This window comes from Ornithodoros turicata, chromosome 10 (genome assembly GCF_037126465.1).
Source record: "Ornithodoros turicata isolate Travis chromosome 10, ASM3712646v1, whole genome shotgun sequence".
NCBI classification, from domain to species: Eukaryota; Metazoa; Arthropoda; class Arachnida; order Ixodida; family Argasidae; genus Ornithodoros; species Ornithodoros turicata.
Genome location: NC_088210.1, coordinates 31,445,855 through 31,464,839, shown reverse-complemented (window position 1 = coordinate 31,464,839; position 18,985 = coordinate 31,445,855). Strand labels below are relative to the sequence as shown.

Genomic DNA, 18,985 nt, shown 5'->3' with positions numbered 1-18,985 from the left:
AGACGATCGTCTGCTTTCACATGGAATATACTTTGTTCTTCGCACAAGTCATCTGTTATAGTTGCGCGGAGAAAGCAGGAAAGAATGGACCGCGACGTGGCTTCTGTACCGAAAGCGGAAACGACGACGGAATTTTTTCGCAGACGAACCGGGGTGTAGGATTCGTCGTCTGCGTTCGCGTATACTATGCCAGAGAGAGCAGCAGGAGGGAGGGGTTGGGAAAGACGTGAGATGCCACGGGTGGGAAAGATTCGAGACTGCGAAATTTCGTTTCGCCGCGGTCCTCTATTAATGTTGCTTCCGGATGGAGGCAAGATTCAGGATATATATATATATACAGTATATATATATAAAAAGGACGAGGGGGAAAGAATAAAAATGAGAGAAAGGACAAGGCGTTGGTTTGTTTCCACGATGCGTAATGAGGGAACCGCACGCGGTGGTAACTTGCCACCTGCTTCAATTTTTGGGGATAAACTATAGCAAGAGAAAACTTCAAATTGTGTGCTGCACTTTTGAAGATTCGTTCTGGTGGCCTGAGTGAAATAAAACAAAAATAAAAAATACTGCATAGGGGAGCGCCTCACAGCGGTCAATCAATGGAAACAACGTAAATGAAAAAAAAATTCATACGCTTCTAAAACTTGATCATTAATAGTATTTCATTGGTATGTAGCGAATTCTGCTTCCACCCATGAATTCGGTGAATCGATCGCGTCAGAAACTCGGCATAGCGAATTCTATAACCTTCGCAACAGTCCAAAAGAATCCGGGTTAGAAATCCGTGCGCCGATGCAGTCTATGGGTGTTTTTTTCCTGAGATTTTCCTCAGATGGTTTAAGATAAATGTCGGCTCACAGTTCCCTGGGAAGTCGGCCCAGGACGCAGGACCCCGTCCTCCTCTTTGACAGTCGTCACCATCACCGCCGCCACCAAAAGAACACGGCACTTTATTCCGTTGCCTGGGAACTCTTCCTAAATGATTGGGGGGGGGGGCGTACGATGCTCTAAGAGGGTATTCCTAAATGATTACAGTTAAACACAATACAACATGCACGCCGTACGTCGTCGACGAAAACCACACGCTTAAAAATGAACTTCACCGCATGGCACGCTCCTAGCCAACCGTCATCTCGCATGACATCGCTATCTTCCCTGATTTGTTGAAAACGGGAGGCGTACGCCTTTTTTGTGACACTTACGCGGTTCATAATTGTCACAAAAAAAAGGAGTACGCCTCCCATTTTCAACAAATCAGGTCAGATAACGATATCATTCGAGATGACAGCTGTCTAAGAGCGTGCTATGCGGTGAAGCGCATTTCTAAGAGTGTACGAGCTACAGAGAGCTACAAGGCAAAAAAAAAAAAAGAAAAAAAAAGAAAAAAAAAAGGTACCGACCCATCCTCACCATCATCGAAGAAAGCGAAACATAAACGCGCCTGCCCATCGTGTGGCAAAAACCAGAACCCGCTCGCTTCATTAATCTGGCAATCAAACAACAGCGTCTGCCTCTTTCGACATTCGGATCGGGAAGGAATGGCCGCTATGGTGGCATACATAAATAGAAGAAGGTTTAGTCGAGCATGACGGATGGTCTCCTCTGCTACCGGTCTGGGCAAACACGTCCATCCCGAGGTCGTCTCCTGATCGATAGCCCTGTCGAAAGATCCCACGACTCCGACGCGTCGTCGTCGCCCCGCGATCCGTGACAGTTCATCCCCCCTCCCTCCCTCCTTGAAAAAATGCCGAAACGTCCGACCGTGCGCGTAACTTAAAACCCGCCACCCAGCGACATCCTGCCTGCTCGACCTGACTTCATCAGTCTCGGCCACGAAATCACGCGCATCCTGGCAGTTTGAAAGACGCGGGGGGCTCCATTGTGGAATTCGGCTAAAATTGTGAGTATATGTGAAGTCGAGGTCTGGTGATGAGGCTGTGCTTGCGTGAATGATACGCCTCGTGTGAAATGGTTGAGGTCAACACGGTACGCTCAAGTGGCCAGCAGTCGTATAAAGAGCTAAAAGGGTGTGTGGTCTTTATAGTAGTGCTTTACGTGAGATATATACTTTTTTTTTTAATTCCGTGATTCGTAATTCGATTATGATGATGATGACGACGATGATAGGAAAAAAAAGGAGATCTGAGCCCGCTCACCGCGGGACAGGCTACTCCAGGTCTACACTCTTAAAATTGAACTTCCCCGCATAGCACGCTCCTAGCCAACCGTCATCTCGAATGACATCGCTATCTGCCCTGATTTGTTGAAAACGGGAGGCGTACGCCTTTTTTGTGACACTTACGCTGTTCATAATTGTCACAAAAAAGGCGTACGCCTCTCGTTTTCGACAAATCGGGGCAGATAACGATGTCATTCGAGATGACGGTTGACTAGGAGCGTGCTATGCGGTGGAGTTCATTTCTAAGAGTGTAGTAGCTATGTGTAGCTAGTGTAGTAGCGACAGATGCGGACAGGTGGAAAGAGGACAGGAGGAAGCAGTGGGGTATAGGGGGTTAGTAAGCGTCCTGGGCCGACTTCAGGGGGAACTGGGCCGATATTCCTCCGAAATGCCTTCGGAAAACCCAGGGGAAAACCTCAGACAGCGCAGCCGCGGTGGTAGGATTCGAACCCACAACCTCCCCGTCTGAATTGTTGCAATGGCGTGCTGTTTATAAGGCGATATGGCGATTGCTATTTGTGGGATGCGGAAAAAAGAGGAGGAATTTCACCTGCACGGCGGTGAAATGCTCATGAATGGATACTACATATTACGCAAAAGTTCATACACAAATATTTTTTTTTTTAAAACACGACAAACAACAACTAAAAAAATATTGCTCACTCACTCTTGTTCCTATCACCATCATTATCAACATCTACTCGCTTATTCTTGACATTTGTGTCCTGAGCATATGTTCAGTTCATTCAGTAACGTTTACCACCAATTTGCATTCCACTCCCATAGAGTGGAAAACCTCCCGACTTCATCTTCAGAATATAATTGTTGTTGCATTCCATGACACACGTTTCATGGAGCATTCCTTTTCTTCACGCATGGACAATAAATTCCAACAGACTCGTAGATTGTGGACTTCACGCAATCAATCCTTTCACCACTCCCAAGTATAGAGCGAGGGGAGTAATTGCACCTTCAGGCCCGACTTCCTTCGACATCAGTCAATATTCCCTGGTTCCTTCCTTAAGCACTTCAGGAAAACTCCAGAAAATGTTTCAGAGGACTTCCTATAACCCTTCCGGACGCTGCCCAGAATACAAGCAACCGGACAGGCGTCAAACCTTATCGCACTTTGTACACGTACTAGGCTGCACAACATTTCAAGAGATAACAAATATGATAAGGAGAGGGGGAAAACGAATAATTTGCATTCCACACGCTGAAAGCTGCGAAGTGCCGAAAAGATAATCTATATAAAATTCAGAAAACAAGGGCCCAGAAAGGGAATAGCTCGGTTTTCTTTTCTTTCTTTCTTTTTTTTTTTTTTTTTTTTGTAAAGGAAAACACGCTGCTGAATAAATGAATATGCAAACGGGATTTGTGGGAAGGTGAGAGAGAGAAAGAGAAAGAAAATGAAAAGATGACAAAAAAAAAAGGTAAACGAGTTCCTGATGAAGACAGAAGCGCTCACGCCATAAAAAAGAAAAAAAAAAGAAAGAACAGAGGCGAGCAGATAACCTAATTCGATTGAGAAAGCCGGTAACGTTCGCCGCGAGTTGTGTGCACGGCGGTTTTGCATTAGCCGACGTATAGCCGATGCATAGCCGTATTTTCCAGTGCTTCGCATATTGTGCGCGCCGAGGTATACAGGGGCGGAAGGGTGCTGGTTCACATCATGATGAGCGCGACTATATACACTAAAAAAAACAGAACTTCACCGCACAGCACGCTCTCTGCCAAGCTTTGCCACGAATGGCTGGGTTTCTCACTTCTGTGATTCCAAGAGAGAGAGAGAGGGGGGGGGGGGGCGTACGCCTTTTTTTTGCCAACTACACTCTTAAAAATGAACTTCACCGCATAGCAGGCTCCTAGCAAACCATCATCCCGATTCCCGAGTGGCATGGTTCTTTATCCATGTTTTGCAGAAAGCGGGGGGGCGTACGCCATTTTTGTGGCATTATGCAGTTCATAATTTCCACAAAATGGCGTACGCCCCATTTTCGTCAAATCCAGGGGGAAGAACGACGTCACTCTGGATGATGGTTTCCTATAGGAGCGTGCTGTGCGGTGAAGCTCTGCTTTTAGACTGTATCATCTATCCAAACTGACACAAAAGGGGCGTACGCCCCCTTCCCCCTCTCTCCGAATCGGAAGCGATGATCCTATCATTCGTTTTAATGGTTGGCGCACAGCGTGCTATGTGGTGAAGCTCTGTCTTCAGAGTGCAGCAGACTGGTCCACTTCACACCGGCCTGAATTGAAACAATATCGATATTCGTCCGGGCGGGTTGTATCCCGAGACAGGGCGGGAGAAAGGACACGCTCTCGAACGCAGTTAAACATTTAATGACAACAGCCTACGTTGTCAACGTTGGGAATGTCGCTGGGAACGCAGGCCTTTGTCATTAAATATTTAGCTATGTTCTATAGAACGTGTCGCCTCTCTCTGTGTGTCTCGTGCTACCAGCCTGGTTGCCATGTATACCAACTCGCCTGCGCCCTAAGACCTTTTCTCGATATTCGTATACCACGAACCATGGCAGCTTCGATTATAATTAGGGTTCCGCGTCCTCGGTTTTAACCGAAAAGTGCCGAAAAATACACGCCGGGTAAATTTTCCGTCATTCGGTTTTAATCGAAAAACACCGAATGCAGAGGGACGTTCCAGGACATATGAAAAGTGATAAATTGCTGCACAATGCAGGAAACAGGGCCACTTGTTGATGCAGATCAGACAACCATACAGAAATACGATGATTGTGAAAAATGTCTGTTTACGTCTTCGTTAGCCGTAAAACGAAAACGGGAAATTACATTGTGATTTCTATTAGCCGATAACTGTCGGGTAAACCATGCACACGCCAGGAAAAACGTCGAAAAACGCCGACAGCTACCGCTGCACGCTGTCGCAATCATTCAATATTCTGCCGTGTCTGTCATCGCAACATTACAGTGTATCGCATCGTGTACGAGGCAGAAACTGATAAGAAACGCCATTACAAGGCAAACGCCCCCCCCCCCCCCCCTTGAACCACTCAACTCCCTAACATAATACTTAGAACTTTTCACGAACACAACACACAGTGAGGAACAAGCTATATATACAGACGGACCAGAGCAGCATATCGCTTGCCAGCAGCAGCTCAGGCAAGCATGCGAGCGTGTGTTGGCGCTGCTAGCAGCCATATCGTCATCGATCGAAACGAAAGAGGCGTCATAGCCCCTGGCTCTGTGATGGGGAACCGACACAGAACGTCGAGAAAGAACCACGGGCCCCGGAGGCGAAAACCGTGGCCGGAACAATTGGGAGCCCTACCACTTAGCACACATGGTAGGGGCTGTGAGCGTGCTTTGAGCGGGAATTCACACGCCAGTTCATCAGTGGTTGTCCTGCTGAGCTGCAACTGGTCACGGGGGCTTTTCATTCTTTTCTGCCTGTTTTTGTACACTCTTGAACAGAGAGAGCGAGAGTATACGCATGCATGAAGAGACAACGGGTGCTTATCATTTAATGACGATCGAATAGTACGCTTTGGAACGGACAGACGTCCTACTTTGTTCAGATGAACGACGAACTTTCAGATGAACTTTGTTCACATAGCGAGTGCTGCAACGGGTTGAAACGGGAGGACCTCGATATTCCCGGTTCCGAAATCCCCGATCCCGAAACAAGCAAACCCAAGGAGATTGCTCTATTGCTTCGTGAGATCAGACATGTAGAAGATACTACAAAAAAAAAAAAAAAAGTATGTGAAATACGTCACTAAATGTTGAGCGCAAAACATATTTGAAATGCAGTAAAGGTAGCTAGAAATGAATGTATTTTGAGTAGAGTAGTAAATACTATGAAAAGTATTTAAGATACTTCTAAGATACTCAAAAGATAAGCAGCAGCAGAAGCGTCAAAATGTGAACCTGCAAATTAGGGAAAGTTCAGCAAAGAGAGAGAGAGAGAGAGAATGCAAATTTGAATATTCCACAAAAAACAATGAGTAATTTGATTACTGAGTTCTCAATACTGAAAAAAAAAAGGTATTTTAATTACAGTAGAAATACTTTTCACGAAGCGTACTCAATAGGATACTAAGGTACCAACAAAAGTATTTAAGACACAGTATTTTGAGTACTGTACCCAAGATACCTCCAAGTCTGCGTAAGATGATATGCCGTGTTTAAAAACGCGACATCACTGTTTAACCACTCAAGTCATCGGGTGTTCGATGCCTGTGCAAGTCATTTTAGCGAACGAAGGCCACTTTTTAACGGACGCTAGGCTTGGTTATTTTGCAACGGGGACTTCGATCGCTTCATTTCGAGGTACACCCGTTGAGACCGCTAGCGCGTTTGGGACGAACTTTCAAGTTGTTCGTGATGGGTACAGCTGTTAGCTTCCCCTATGCACTGTTGCTCACATGCCTTCCTATACCAGGCAGGTAGACCAGCCCTGTTTCGGCAAATCTCTCCTTAAATCCATAAGCAATAACAACAACAGTTCGGCAATGACTATACATCAATAGCACTATGCTGCTGTACTGCTTGAAATATCAGGCGCATGCCTCCACAAATACGGCATGAATATAGTTCGAACTTTCAAGAGTAATTCGTTACCCTAACCAGCTCCTAAAGTAGGGTACTGGCTGTTTGTACTGAGCGTAGACTCAAGGATATGAATCTCCTTTAGACCCAACATTATTACTACGATTCATGTTCCAATCACCTACGGTATCCATGTTTGGGCGCGGTAGATACTCTCGTGAAACCTATACCGTTGTTATGTGTCACAACACTAATATTTATCTGGCCCGATACAAGTTATCTTGTGATCAAGTGGACAATTACACACAAAACAAAGCGTCTATTTGCTTTCCTGACACCGTGTCATTGGCAGCTATCTCTTCAGAGTAAACATACCCGATAATGCCCTATCCGTGACCATATAGCCCAAAGCGATAGGCGTCCAGAAGCCAAATATAACTTGCCGTATATGTTTACGGTGCTGATACATCGACAGCCCAGCAATGTATCGGACAGAACGAGAACACAACGTCACGGTGTATAACGCGTTTACCGTGGAGATATCGAGCATTTCTTGTGGACAGCCCCTCTAACATTTTAGACTTCTTTTTTTTTCTTCAAGATTTTTAGTTTCAATTTTTTTATTTCCAGATTTTTGTTTATTTCTTTATTAATTTTTATTTTCAATATTTTCATTTACTTTTATTCGTTTTATTTACTTTTACATTTTTATTTATTTTATGGATGTTTATTTCTTTTCAGATTTTAATTTGTATGTTCGAGCGCTTTGGAGTAGTCGGCTCCTGTGTTATGAGGAAGCCACTATCTCCATATCCAACTAAATCAAACCGTTCCACAGCGTACAACGTACTGAAGGACTACATGTACTTTATAGCGAACATTTAACATGCTTTGGCAGCATTTTTACACTGCTGAACATATATTTCATTTCATTTGATTTAAATTTCATTTATTTGTTCAACCGCTATTGTATTGTATTGTATTGTATTTCGCACTCCTTCGAACATTATTTCGTCATTCCACCCTGATTCTCGAACTCGTCAGTGTATATACGCTTGATCGTCGAACGTCGAGTTAACTGAGGAAAAGTTGCATTCTACGTGGGTGTCTCGGAAGCAACGACAATGCCGGATACCCTTTTCGAAAGCCTCAGACTTGCAGCAATCAGACGCAGACGCGCTCCGTATAGTATCCACCGCACAGAACATATACGCAGCGCCAAATTAAAGTCCCGCGAAGTACTCTGTGTACACGAGATTGGGGCGTAGCAGATTGTTGAACATTCGCTCCCTATATATTGCTGTCTCATTTACATATCTGTGATGGGCATCTCTTTCTATACCTCCCGTTCTTTCTTTGGTGCTAGCTAGAACGAGGAGGAGGTCGCGCGTAGGTTGGAATCCCTTGCACCGGTTGTGCTGTCTCAGGTTTTCTCTGGGTCTTCGCAGCTGACTCACGAGCAAGATGTCGGTAGAGTTTTCCCTTGAAGTCTGTGCCCAGTATGCATATACAGTGAACCCTCGTTAATATGACCCCCGATAATCTGACATACGCGCTTTATGACCATACTCTTGGGGGACAATGCTGTGGAACTTCTGCAAATCTCCCCCGTTAATATGACAATTCCGCGTTATGACAAAAATTTTCGGGAACGACCACGGTCGTAATAACGAGGGTCCACTGTACAATCCCCGTCTCCTACTGCTTTTTGCTGCCTTCTCTTTATTTGGTCACGTGTGTACACTACTCATAGCCACATCTGCTTCGCGGCGCCACCGTACAATGACAATAACAAAATGCAGCGAGTCTTTTTCACCTACAACCTAATTTTTCCGACTCCAAGAGCGTATACGCGACTGCCGATCAGCATTTCCTTGCTCTTAAGATCTCGCGCCTAATCTTGCGTCTTACGTCATAGTCGCCATAATTCTGCCAGACAGTCGCCGCCAGTAAACCATTAATAACATTACTATCGATGTACTGCTCTGTCGTGTATATACGTTATCGAGTCGTCACCTCTGCGCGCTTGGAATCGGCGCAACGCTGCCAACGCCCAAGACACCTCGACGCTATATAGCTGATTCTCTCGGAGGATTGACAAATATCCACTCGATTTATCATAACGTTTCTGTACCTGGTTTCTCCCCACACCTGTTCCCCGCTCAGAACACATCTTATAGAAGAGAAGCCCCCGCCCACTGTCGGTAACAAATGGTCTGCGCGAATGCGTTTTTGCTAAGCGTGGATTAACACCCAACGAAGAAGATATCACATAGTGGAAGAGAGAGAAATAGTCAACAACGTTCGATATCACCACCGCATAGAGTTTTGATGTTGGTTAGATCAGTCACAAAGATTAGGACCTATATACTACTCCGCATTCATGGGTTGTTAGTTGCTAGCAAATTGAAAGTGGTGCTACTAAAATGAAAGCAGTGGGGTCCAGCAGGTATGATGCATCCAAATGTACTGCACCAACATTAATTGACACGATCGTATATGACACTGTCAAAGACGAGTGGCAAGTCCTGTGTCCGGCTGGGAAATGTTCGAGAGAGGTCGATGACCAAACGTTGCCAGGATGAGTTTTCCCAAGGGCCAAGTAGCACTCTCACAAACAAGAAAGATTTGCTGAGACATTGTCTATGGAAACAAATACAAAACAGGACCCCCCCGGGAAGATTCGAAATACGCACATTTGGAGCTACTGAGGAGGCACCTGTATGTTATTGGAGATGCTCCGTCTTTTCTGAGTCGCGTTCTTTCAAACTTCGGTATTGGAACAGCATCAGCCCGCGGGGGTCGCATCTGAACAATATTGTCATTCCGTCAACATCTTGTGTTCACTGGTATTTCGCATGAAGCTCAAGGTCATGTTAGTTACCCACTTCTTCGATTCGGCAACTTGCTCGTTTGCTACATTCTACAGTTTCAAATAAAGGACATACCCGCGAACAGGCGGTGACCTTTGTCGCGGTGCCCAAAATGGAAGGGACCATCTGGGATGGCTTTGTCCCTTCTGTTCCCCAATGGAACCTCGCCGTCGCCTCACCACTTGGGTGATTTGTAACCCTTTTAATGTGTGTCCTTGGTGACTTGTTTGTTTGGTCGCTTGTACACGTTGTAAATAACCATAGAGTCAAAGAGAGAAAGTGAGAGAGTCTACGGAGAACATAGACGAGTCTGTCCCGTCACACCGTCGCGATGCAAGAAGAGTCGACGTTGCAGGGACAAGTCCCCTTTACTTTCGTCATAATACTGTTTATGCCACAGTTGCACGAACTTCATAAACCATTATGACGATGATCTTGGTAGCCAATCGTATCGGTAGTTTGTAGTGAAAACGATGACGTCAGCTCCACGTCGATCGAATGACTGTTCAACGAGGGAGCGGACAAGAATGTGGACCCTACTTCTATTACTAGCCGTGATGCTAATACGCCTCCTACTTGAAAACGTCAAGACGAACCGGCGGGTCACTCACGTGGTTTCATCTCGAAGTACTAGCAAAGAGCACGCTGTCATGTAGGTCAATTTACAGCCACAAGAGGGCAACATTTACTGGTCGGAACGAAATGCAAAGCATCCTGGAGTGAAAACGTAAGTAACTATACATAGTCCAGCGACTGAGAAAGCGAAGGCGCCATTTAGAACATGCGACGATAAAGGAGGTATCGTGCCACAAACAAGATTGAAAATGCTATCGAATCAAAAGAGAGAGAGAGAGAAAGAAAAACGTGGATTCCGGCTACTCCATTACAGCGCTCATAGTCGTTTGCTGCATGCTAATGAAAGGTAATGAAGCGAGAAGAAATAATTGTAGAAAGATGCATGTGACTCTGGGGACAAACTGATTGTCAAAAGACTGACAAAACGGTCGTTATGTAGCGCGTATGTATTTCGTGCACCACGGCAGCCCCAGAAATATATGGTCAGAGGAAAGTTCATACGGAGGATATCCTCCATCTGGACATCCTTAGAAGTGAAAAATAAGCTGAGCTTGGTCTTTTACAGTTACGTCTAACGAGATGCTGACACACGGCCAATGTAAGAGTTAACAGTGTCTTTCCTGAGGCATTTTCATACGGATCGACCAGATCTGTTTTCACAACACGGAATTCCGGTTTATGAGATCCCTTCAAGTAGTGCATCACTTTCTTCTCAATTTCGCGTGCTGAACTTTCTTACTCGTAAAACGATAAGATGACATTCTTCGCAGACGCTAACACGTCTCCTAAAATGACAGTTGACTCGGTTAAATATGCGGTTTGAGCACTACCTATCTTCTGCGTACTTCCGACGTTCCTGTCTGATCTAAACAAACGGCCAGAATGCGTTATGGAAAAACATTACTTCGAATGCGACAGAGAGTAGCAGTACTTTACGAGCTGCCTTTGCGAATTGCATCAGCTGACGGTATCAAACAACCGGAAGCGCTGCACACAACACGCCGAAAGTAAAAACTTGCTTCTCAATCATAAAAGAGCGACGATCTTATTTACGCATTTCTCCCTAAAGTGGTGTTTGTGTATTCATGTCGATATATAGATAACCCGCACGCTCTGAACTCCACATCGATCTATCACCTGGTCCACCTCGCCACAGACCTACCGCACGGTGCACCGAAAGCTCTCAAAATTCCATTCAATACACGTTGAACACCCGGATGCAAGAAAATTGATGGAATGCAGGGACTTACCTTCGATGCGACGCGAACTCAAATCGAGCGGGTGAACGTGAAAAATCCAAATTCGGCGGGCGCGGTAACGAGGTCACACTTCGATTTTTTTCTCGCGGAGCACACTACAGCACGACACACAACGGAACAGGCTTTCCGGCAGAAGATAGACCATCAACAACGACGTCGTTGATTTCAAGCTCGTCGCACATATGATGATTCCGATGCACAAAACAACTTTTCCATCTTGGACCGCAAAGAAACGTGACAATAAGCAGGTTGGAACATGCCTCGACGTTCATAACGAATGCAGATTCTCGAAACGCTGTCAACTTGTTCGCGTTCTGCTAGAAAAACTGTAGCAGACGATCGTCTGCAAGGCAGGAAACCCAACAGTCGCGTGCTTTAACATCGCATCCATCAGTACACGATCAGAGCAGAACATAGCGTGATCAGCACGCGTTATCGCATTTGAAAATCTGAAATTCCGAGACAGAAGATGGATCGATGACCACTCCCAGAAATGATCTGCCAGGTACAAATTTTGGCAATCACGGTACGGCTAGCCCTTCCCAATCCACGCGAGGTGAAAAACCACCAGCGGAATCTTATGAGGCACGAGCACGGTTTATTGCGCCGAGGAAAAAAAAATGACTGGAAGGAAACTGTGGGTAAACAACTGGTAATTCCAAAAGCAAATCACCTTCCGAGGGGCATGCTTGTTCAAAGCTGACCAGCCTCTACGGCGGCAGAAACCGGCTACCTCGAAGGGGCATCGCTCGCTCTCGTCTGCCATCGCATTCACCGTGCGGGGTGTTTGACACTAGCGTTCCAACGTGCTTTTCGCCACATTTTGCGGGTCGAGAAACGTCGTTTGCACTCCGATGACACTCGTGGACATGAGCTCTCGGCTCAGCCTTACCTTGGTTTCCCTCGCAGTGCACAAGCGCGGGCAAAACCACTGCTAAAACGCAGAACAATTTCCAACGATCCCTTCTGTTGGACGCCATCACTGCATCTGACCAGACGAGCGGAAGGCGGGGAGGCCGAAGCTTCATGAAAGCGACGCGAGATACCGCCCTCGGCGAGACGACGTCATATCCGCTCTCGCAGGCGATTGGTTGCTCCGCTGGAAAGAGACGCAGAAGACGTCTGCGAACGGACAGCCTGGGATGAGAAGAGAAGTAACAACGAGGGAGGTTGAGAATTCAAAAGCCACATCAGAAGTGGAGATAAAAGAACGCTGTTAATCTGGGTTCGATAATTGGCGCTCTGAAAAGCATTATTCCTTCTTTTTTTTCTCTCTCTCCCTCTCTGAGGCAATCAATTTGAAAAGTACGCAAATGAGACTGGTTCGGCTTAATCTCGTAATATCTTGTTGAGATCGTCACCTACAATCACAATCGGTTCAAACGAAAAAGCAATTCGCCAGGCCATCTCTCGTCCCCACTATGTTTTCCTTTCTTTCTTTCTTTTGTGCCAATTTTATTTTCTCAATTTGCTTGTCTCTTACTGTGTTTTACTGAAGGTTTACCCTCTTTATTATGCTCATGTCTGTAATCTGTTACGTCACGTGTTAACATGTGCAGTAATGTAGTATTGCTTCGTATCATATGTGTAATGGCTACACATGACTTTATACATCGAGTGTACATTTTTCACTCACACATTTTACTCGTACACAAACCATATATTTCTTCGCAGCACTCATCACTACTCATTTAATGTTTACCGTGTCATTAGGCGTTTCAGAGAGATATCTGACAATATTTCTGTCTAATATGACTTTACGACGAGTAGCTGAGGATCTGATATCCCTTCCCGGCGAACCCAGACATGCAGACATTAATCTCGCGTTCCAAGCCCCCTTTTTCCTGATGTACCGACGCTACAATATTACGCGAACCTTCTTAATAAATACCATCTCGCAGAAATATTCCATATTTTTGCGACTTTTACTGCATTCCTCGTATACGCCCATACCACATGCCAGGATCAGTACAAATGAAATACACTGGCGATGCACATAAAACAATATTCTCATCTGCTATATCCCGCCCGGCCAGACTTCCAGCAGAATACACACACAGCGTCTTTCAAGTCTTTTTCTAAAGCCGCGTTTTTTTTTTTTTTTTTTCCTGGCATCTACCGCAGCCGTACAACAATTACGTATACCGCCATCCCTCGTAAATCATTGGCCCAATCCAGAGAATAGAACAGCATGCTATGCAGATACACACGCTGCCCTGTTATACGAGTACATAGCAGACGACGCTCATGCAGACGACTCTCATGCAGACGATCGTCTGCTCGTGTATTAGGCATCGTTCGGTTTCAAACGTATAACGACGTTGCGTATATCGGTTTGAAGTTAGCATGCCTGCGTCGTATATTACGCCGGGCGGTATTTCTGCCACTGCAAGGCTTATCCTTCTTTCTTTGGAGAGAGAATCCTTGGTTCTTTGGAAACAAGTTACAGAAAGTCGGGGCGTATTCGAGGGGGGGGGGGGTCGTAATTTTGTTTATTTATTATTAATGTCAACCGTCAATGGCTATTACGGGACCGAGAATGAGTAACAGCTATGTCGCAATGTCACAGAATGAATTACTACGATACCGAGAGACATAAAATGATGCTTGTATTACGACGATTTGGTCATTACGACATTTGGGGGAAACAAGTGGGGGGTCGAAGAGTATACAATCATCCTTGTACGTATTGTTCTGACGAACAACGGTGACCTTAAATTTATTTGCGCGTGCCATGTAAGGCAGTAAACTGTTGGTGTGATAAAAACGATAATTTCTTCGACTAGTATTTATACTTAGAACTTGTACGAAGTCCGCCTTTAATTTAGAGGCTTTAATAGAATATTGCACAGAAATGAACAGTAATGAACAGAAACAGTGAAAGTTTCGTTGTAATAACGGGACAGCGGAGTAGATTATCAGAGTCGAAAGCCATCTTTTATATTTAAGACGTCGTCAGAAGTATTCCCCTTTATAACAAAAATACAGGCTTCTTGAAGTCTATTTCTCCAATGTTCTCGTTTTCTAAAAAAGGTAGAAAAGAAGCAAAGATTGGAACCACTCTTGTGACATCGTGTCAAAGTCCGAGCCAAAGACAAGTCTAACGCCGAACAGTGCGCGGTGATTGACACTTTGGAATAATTTGGTGGCAGGGGACAAAATTGGAACTCCCCCCCGACAAAAGACGAACGACACGACGTAACATTAAAAAAAAAGAAAAAGCTATTCCTGAGCATAAAAAGCAGCCACGTGTCACTCATGTCACGTGCACACCAATGGTGGTATTGGTGACGCAATATCGACTCGGGCGTCAATGGCGACACCCGAGAGTGGGGGATGGGGGGATGCTTTACATTCAGTCTGTTTTGTAGGGAAACATATTAACCGTATTTTCACGCTACACCGGGGTGGCCTGCAGTCGTTTTTGCATTCGGTTTTCGAACGTCGGGATGTTAAATAGGGGGCGCTGCGCTCGCTCTGGAAACTGAACTTCACCACAAAGCATTAACGGAACGAGACGGGGTAGTTGGTACCAAATCGTGCTGTAGAATACTGCTGCAATGCAAGCAGTGCAGCATTCTTTAATGTCCCTGTTTCCGTTGCTGCAGCACTCTACAGAATGACTTCACAACATAACACACCCTTAGCCAACCACCATGCCGAATGACAGCGTTCTGCCCCCTGATTGGTTAAAAACGGGAGGCGTACGCCCCGCGTTTCCCACAAATCAGGAGTGATAACGGTATATCATTCTGTGCAATGGTTGGCGCGCATCCATGATGTGCGGTGAAGTTCCTGTTTTGAAAGCGCAGTGTTATCCTCAGCAGTAATATACAAGCCGAGTACTAGTAATCAAGTGTTGGGAGAGAGTGAAAGAGTGGAATCGTCCGTTGTGCTTGAACAGTGAGCTACAACATCCTTCCAGGTATATATTCTATTTTGCATATTTCAAAATTACACCTCTTGTTCTTGGGTGTGTTTTCTTGCTGTATAGCTGAACTCAGTTTTCCGACTTTTCACTTTTGTGTCTTTGAGAACACGTCAGCTGGCAGCACTATCGTCCTTATGTGCCGACAGCGTGCTCTAAAAACCGAACTTCATCACATAGCACGCTCTTAGCCAATCACCATCTCGAATGACATCGTTCAGCCCCCTGATTGGTTAAAAACGGGAGGCGCACGTTTTTTTGGAACACCGTGAAACCTCGTTCTCTTTCTGCAGGAGGCGGGTCTTGCCCAACGACCCTTCAGCCCTTTGCACTCCCCGACGGACTCACGCACCCTCTACGTACACATCTTCACCCTTCATCCTCCATCCGTAACTCCACAGTAACGAGTGCCACTGGCAGTGATACCCATAGAGATGAAGTGACTCCAAAGGACTGACAAGATATTAAGTCACTTGTTCGTTGTGTTTTTCCTTCTCAACTATAGTGGTCGCCATTCAAAGTGTGTGTAGATGATGCCTCTTGCCTAGCGAGCGTGTATTCATAATAATCGTTAAAATATGTCGTTGCAAAGTTATTGTCTGCTTGTTTTCTAATCCAGGTGCACTCTGGGAAGCATGGTTTTAGTCCTTTGGGGACTATGATGAATGGGGTTCTATGGGAAGCTTTGGGCATATTTGCGGTGTTGGGGAGTCATTTTCGGGTACATGGAACGATACAATGGCTAGGGAACTAGAAGCAATGATTGCTCCCCAATTTCTCTACTTCACTCCTTTTTTTTTTTCAGTGTCAGGCTACGGCTTGCCTGGACAAGATGAATGTATATAAGCACAGGGATGGAAGTAAACATGTATTGTAATGTGCTGTCCACCCTATTATATTTTTAACTGTAACACTTGACTGCTAGGAATACCAGCAGCATTACAGACTCCCAAAGCAGGAAAATGTAACACCGTTACGTATTGACTATATGGCTATACAGCACAACTGCTCTCCTATGTGCTACAGCCAGTACACCATCCCATACAGGCTCGCTCAATCGCATTATGTCAAGGTCTCCATCTTGACAAAACAGGAGACCTTGCCGGCGATCTTCACTGAACGAGAATGGGCACGAAATTAGCATATATCGTCGAAGAAGACGTACTTCCTATTTTACGCCCATAGTGTATTCTGTCTGTCTGTCTGTCTAGCGAAGAGCAAATAATCTTCACGCAATAATCTCCAGTCTGTATGTCACGACAGCAAACGGGACAAGCGGATCACGAAGCGTCTTGCAGCATTCCTATATACTGTAAGGCTTGCATGGATGCTGTCATACTGCTTCTCCGATTTCATGGTCGAAAGGCGACGACTGCGCCGTGCTACGGAAAAGGACATATATTGCGTGTGTGTATTTTAAACATTCGTCCCAGGTTTGCCTTGGGCAGACGACTCTTAAAGAAGTTCGAGAGGTTTTGAGTGATTGCGGCTGCGTGTTTCGAAGCGTGGGCATTGCGTATGTTGTTGAATTGTCACATCTCTGGCTGCCAGTACGTGTTGATGAGGTTGATGTGCCTGGAGTTGTCCCTGAATTTCTTACTCGGGTTGTCGGATATTGGGAGTTATTCCAAAGCACACCCTACGAGCGGCCTTGCGTTACTGTGTGATTGCGAACCACGCATAAGACTCAGCCAGTCCGTTAGATATTTTTATGACTACTGGATAGTACATATAATGGATTACAACGGCATATTTGCGAAATAAACTGAAGGAGGCATGGTCACATTGTGCACTGTGTGCGTTTGACAGCAGTATCCAACACAATCCAATCAAAAACCAGTACATACATAGCAACCGTCTGCAGGCAACGGTAGCATGCAAGGCTTGTTTACAATACGTTACCTAGGAGTATTTGCTGTCCTTTGGAATATTCAGTATTTCGCATTAAAAAGAACGAAAAAAAATGCGTGGATGACATGGAACGCTTCGAAAGGCACTAGAAACTATGAAAAGAAAAAGTTAGACAACAATGCCGGTATTGGTGCTGCTTGGTCTGCCATCTGCTTTCTTCTCCATAGTTATCACACCAGTTACCACAAGCATACCCCTGATCACAATAGACCGCACAAAAATAATACGCGGCATAGAACATTGTTTCACCGCCATTGGCCCACGGACGCACCAGTGTTGTCCACCGTCTCTCTTTTCAAGCCAAAGCACATTCATCCCATTTTCACCTGTCAAGAGCCGAGCCAAGACAAAGACTTTTTGTTCGCCCAACCGAAGCCAGCACGTGACATCACGAACCAATCGTTTCCACCTTCGTGTACAAACAAGCTGCTCTCTCTCTCTCTCTCTCTCATCTATTGTGCATACCATCGTGAAAGAGTTCTTCGTTAACCGATATGTCCTTCCCGGTTCCACGCGTCCGGGTTAATGCATGGTCCGCTTGTGTTGCATAATTCCAAAACGAGTAGTGCCTCGGTCCGCCTATTCGTATGCAAATTGGCTCTGATTAACTGCGATTGTCCAATAGCAGCCCCCTCCAGGGTATATACACATTTATAAACAACATGTATAGAGATAGCAGGTGCAACACGCGCGCCCTCTTGTGAGCCTATATAGCGCGTGCTTTTCTGCATACTCGATTGAACGATAAAAAAAAAGACCTTTTGTGCGGAGGCAACTTCGTTAGCTGGCAAGCGTTACTTTCCTTGTTGGCGAGTAATTACACCGTAATATACGAGAGTTTGTTCACTGTCTTCTGAGCACTGTTTCTTGTTTGTTCGTTGTCGTGCGACGAACTGTGCGTTACAGGGTTTGGGATACGTGAAAAATGTTGGAGATATGCGATTCAAATGACTCAGGAAAAAAGGTATGAGTTGGTGTACATGCTACGGGTAGAAAAGCGTAGATAGTGTATTTTCAAGGATGCTTCAATCTGATTATATATTGTGGCGGCATTGATTTTTGTGCAGAATAATATTCATTTTGGAGAGGCTCTCTGGAATGGGGTAGGGTCCTGCACTCAACGCAGGGAAACATCCCACATCATCATCATCCATTCATCTATGTTGTTGTTGTTGTTGGAGAGGCTCTTAGCCAACCATCATCTCGAATGACATCGTTCTCGCCTCCTGATTCGTTGAAAACGGGATGATTACGCCTTTTTTGTGACACACACGCAGTTATATGACTTGTCACGAAAGGGCGTACGCCCCGCGTTTTCCGCAAAACGTGACTAATAAAGCGATGACGGTGTCATACGGTGCAGGCCTTCAACGTGTTATGTATTGAAGCTCTGTTTTTAGAGTGTAGGGTAGAAAATCGAGTGTATACAAACGCGCAAAGCAAGTTCACACAGAACTTCACGTGGTGAAGGTGAAGCTGAAGGTGAATTTGAAGGTGACATTTAACGAAAGCACAGAGCGAAGTCAGTACGCCACGCGATAATTCATGACGCTACCGCTACAATATAGTTTCTAATGGTATTATCATTATTACGTGTATGAAATTGGCCGTTGCCATGACGCCGTTCCACGTGACATATTTCGGCCCATTAATATACGATCACCTTGACCCCAGAGAGAGGAAGCCATTTCGAAAGGTTACTCCCTAATGCCAGAGCTCACACGAG

At 45.4% G+C, this 18,985-nt stretch overlaps 1 protein-coding gene across 7 annotated transcripts in view; it reads right to left on the bottom strand.

Moving 5' to 3' along the window:
* The window catches only part of LOC135369888 (ephrin type-B receptor 2-like), a 159,886-nt gene that overhangs the window by 122,961 nt on the left and 17,940 nt on the right, over positions 1-18,985 (bottom strand). For all 7 annotated transcript variants that reach the window (XM_064603464.1, XM_064603469.1, XM_064603467.1 and 4 more), the window contains exon 2: positions 12,313-12,557. In XM_064603464.1, the coding sequence (XP_064459534.1) occupies positions 12,313-12,448 (136 nt within the window). In that variant the 5' untranslated portion in view covers positions 12,449-12,557. The remainder of the gene's footprint in view (positions 1-12,312; positions 12,558-18,985) is intronic.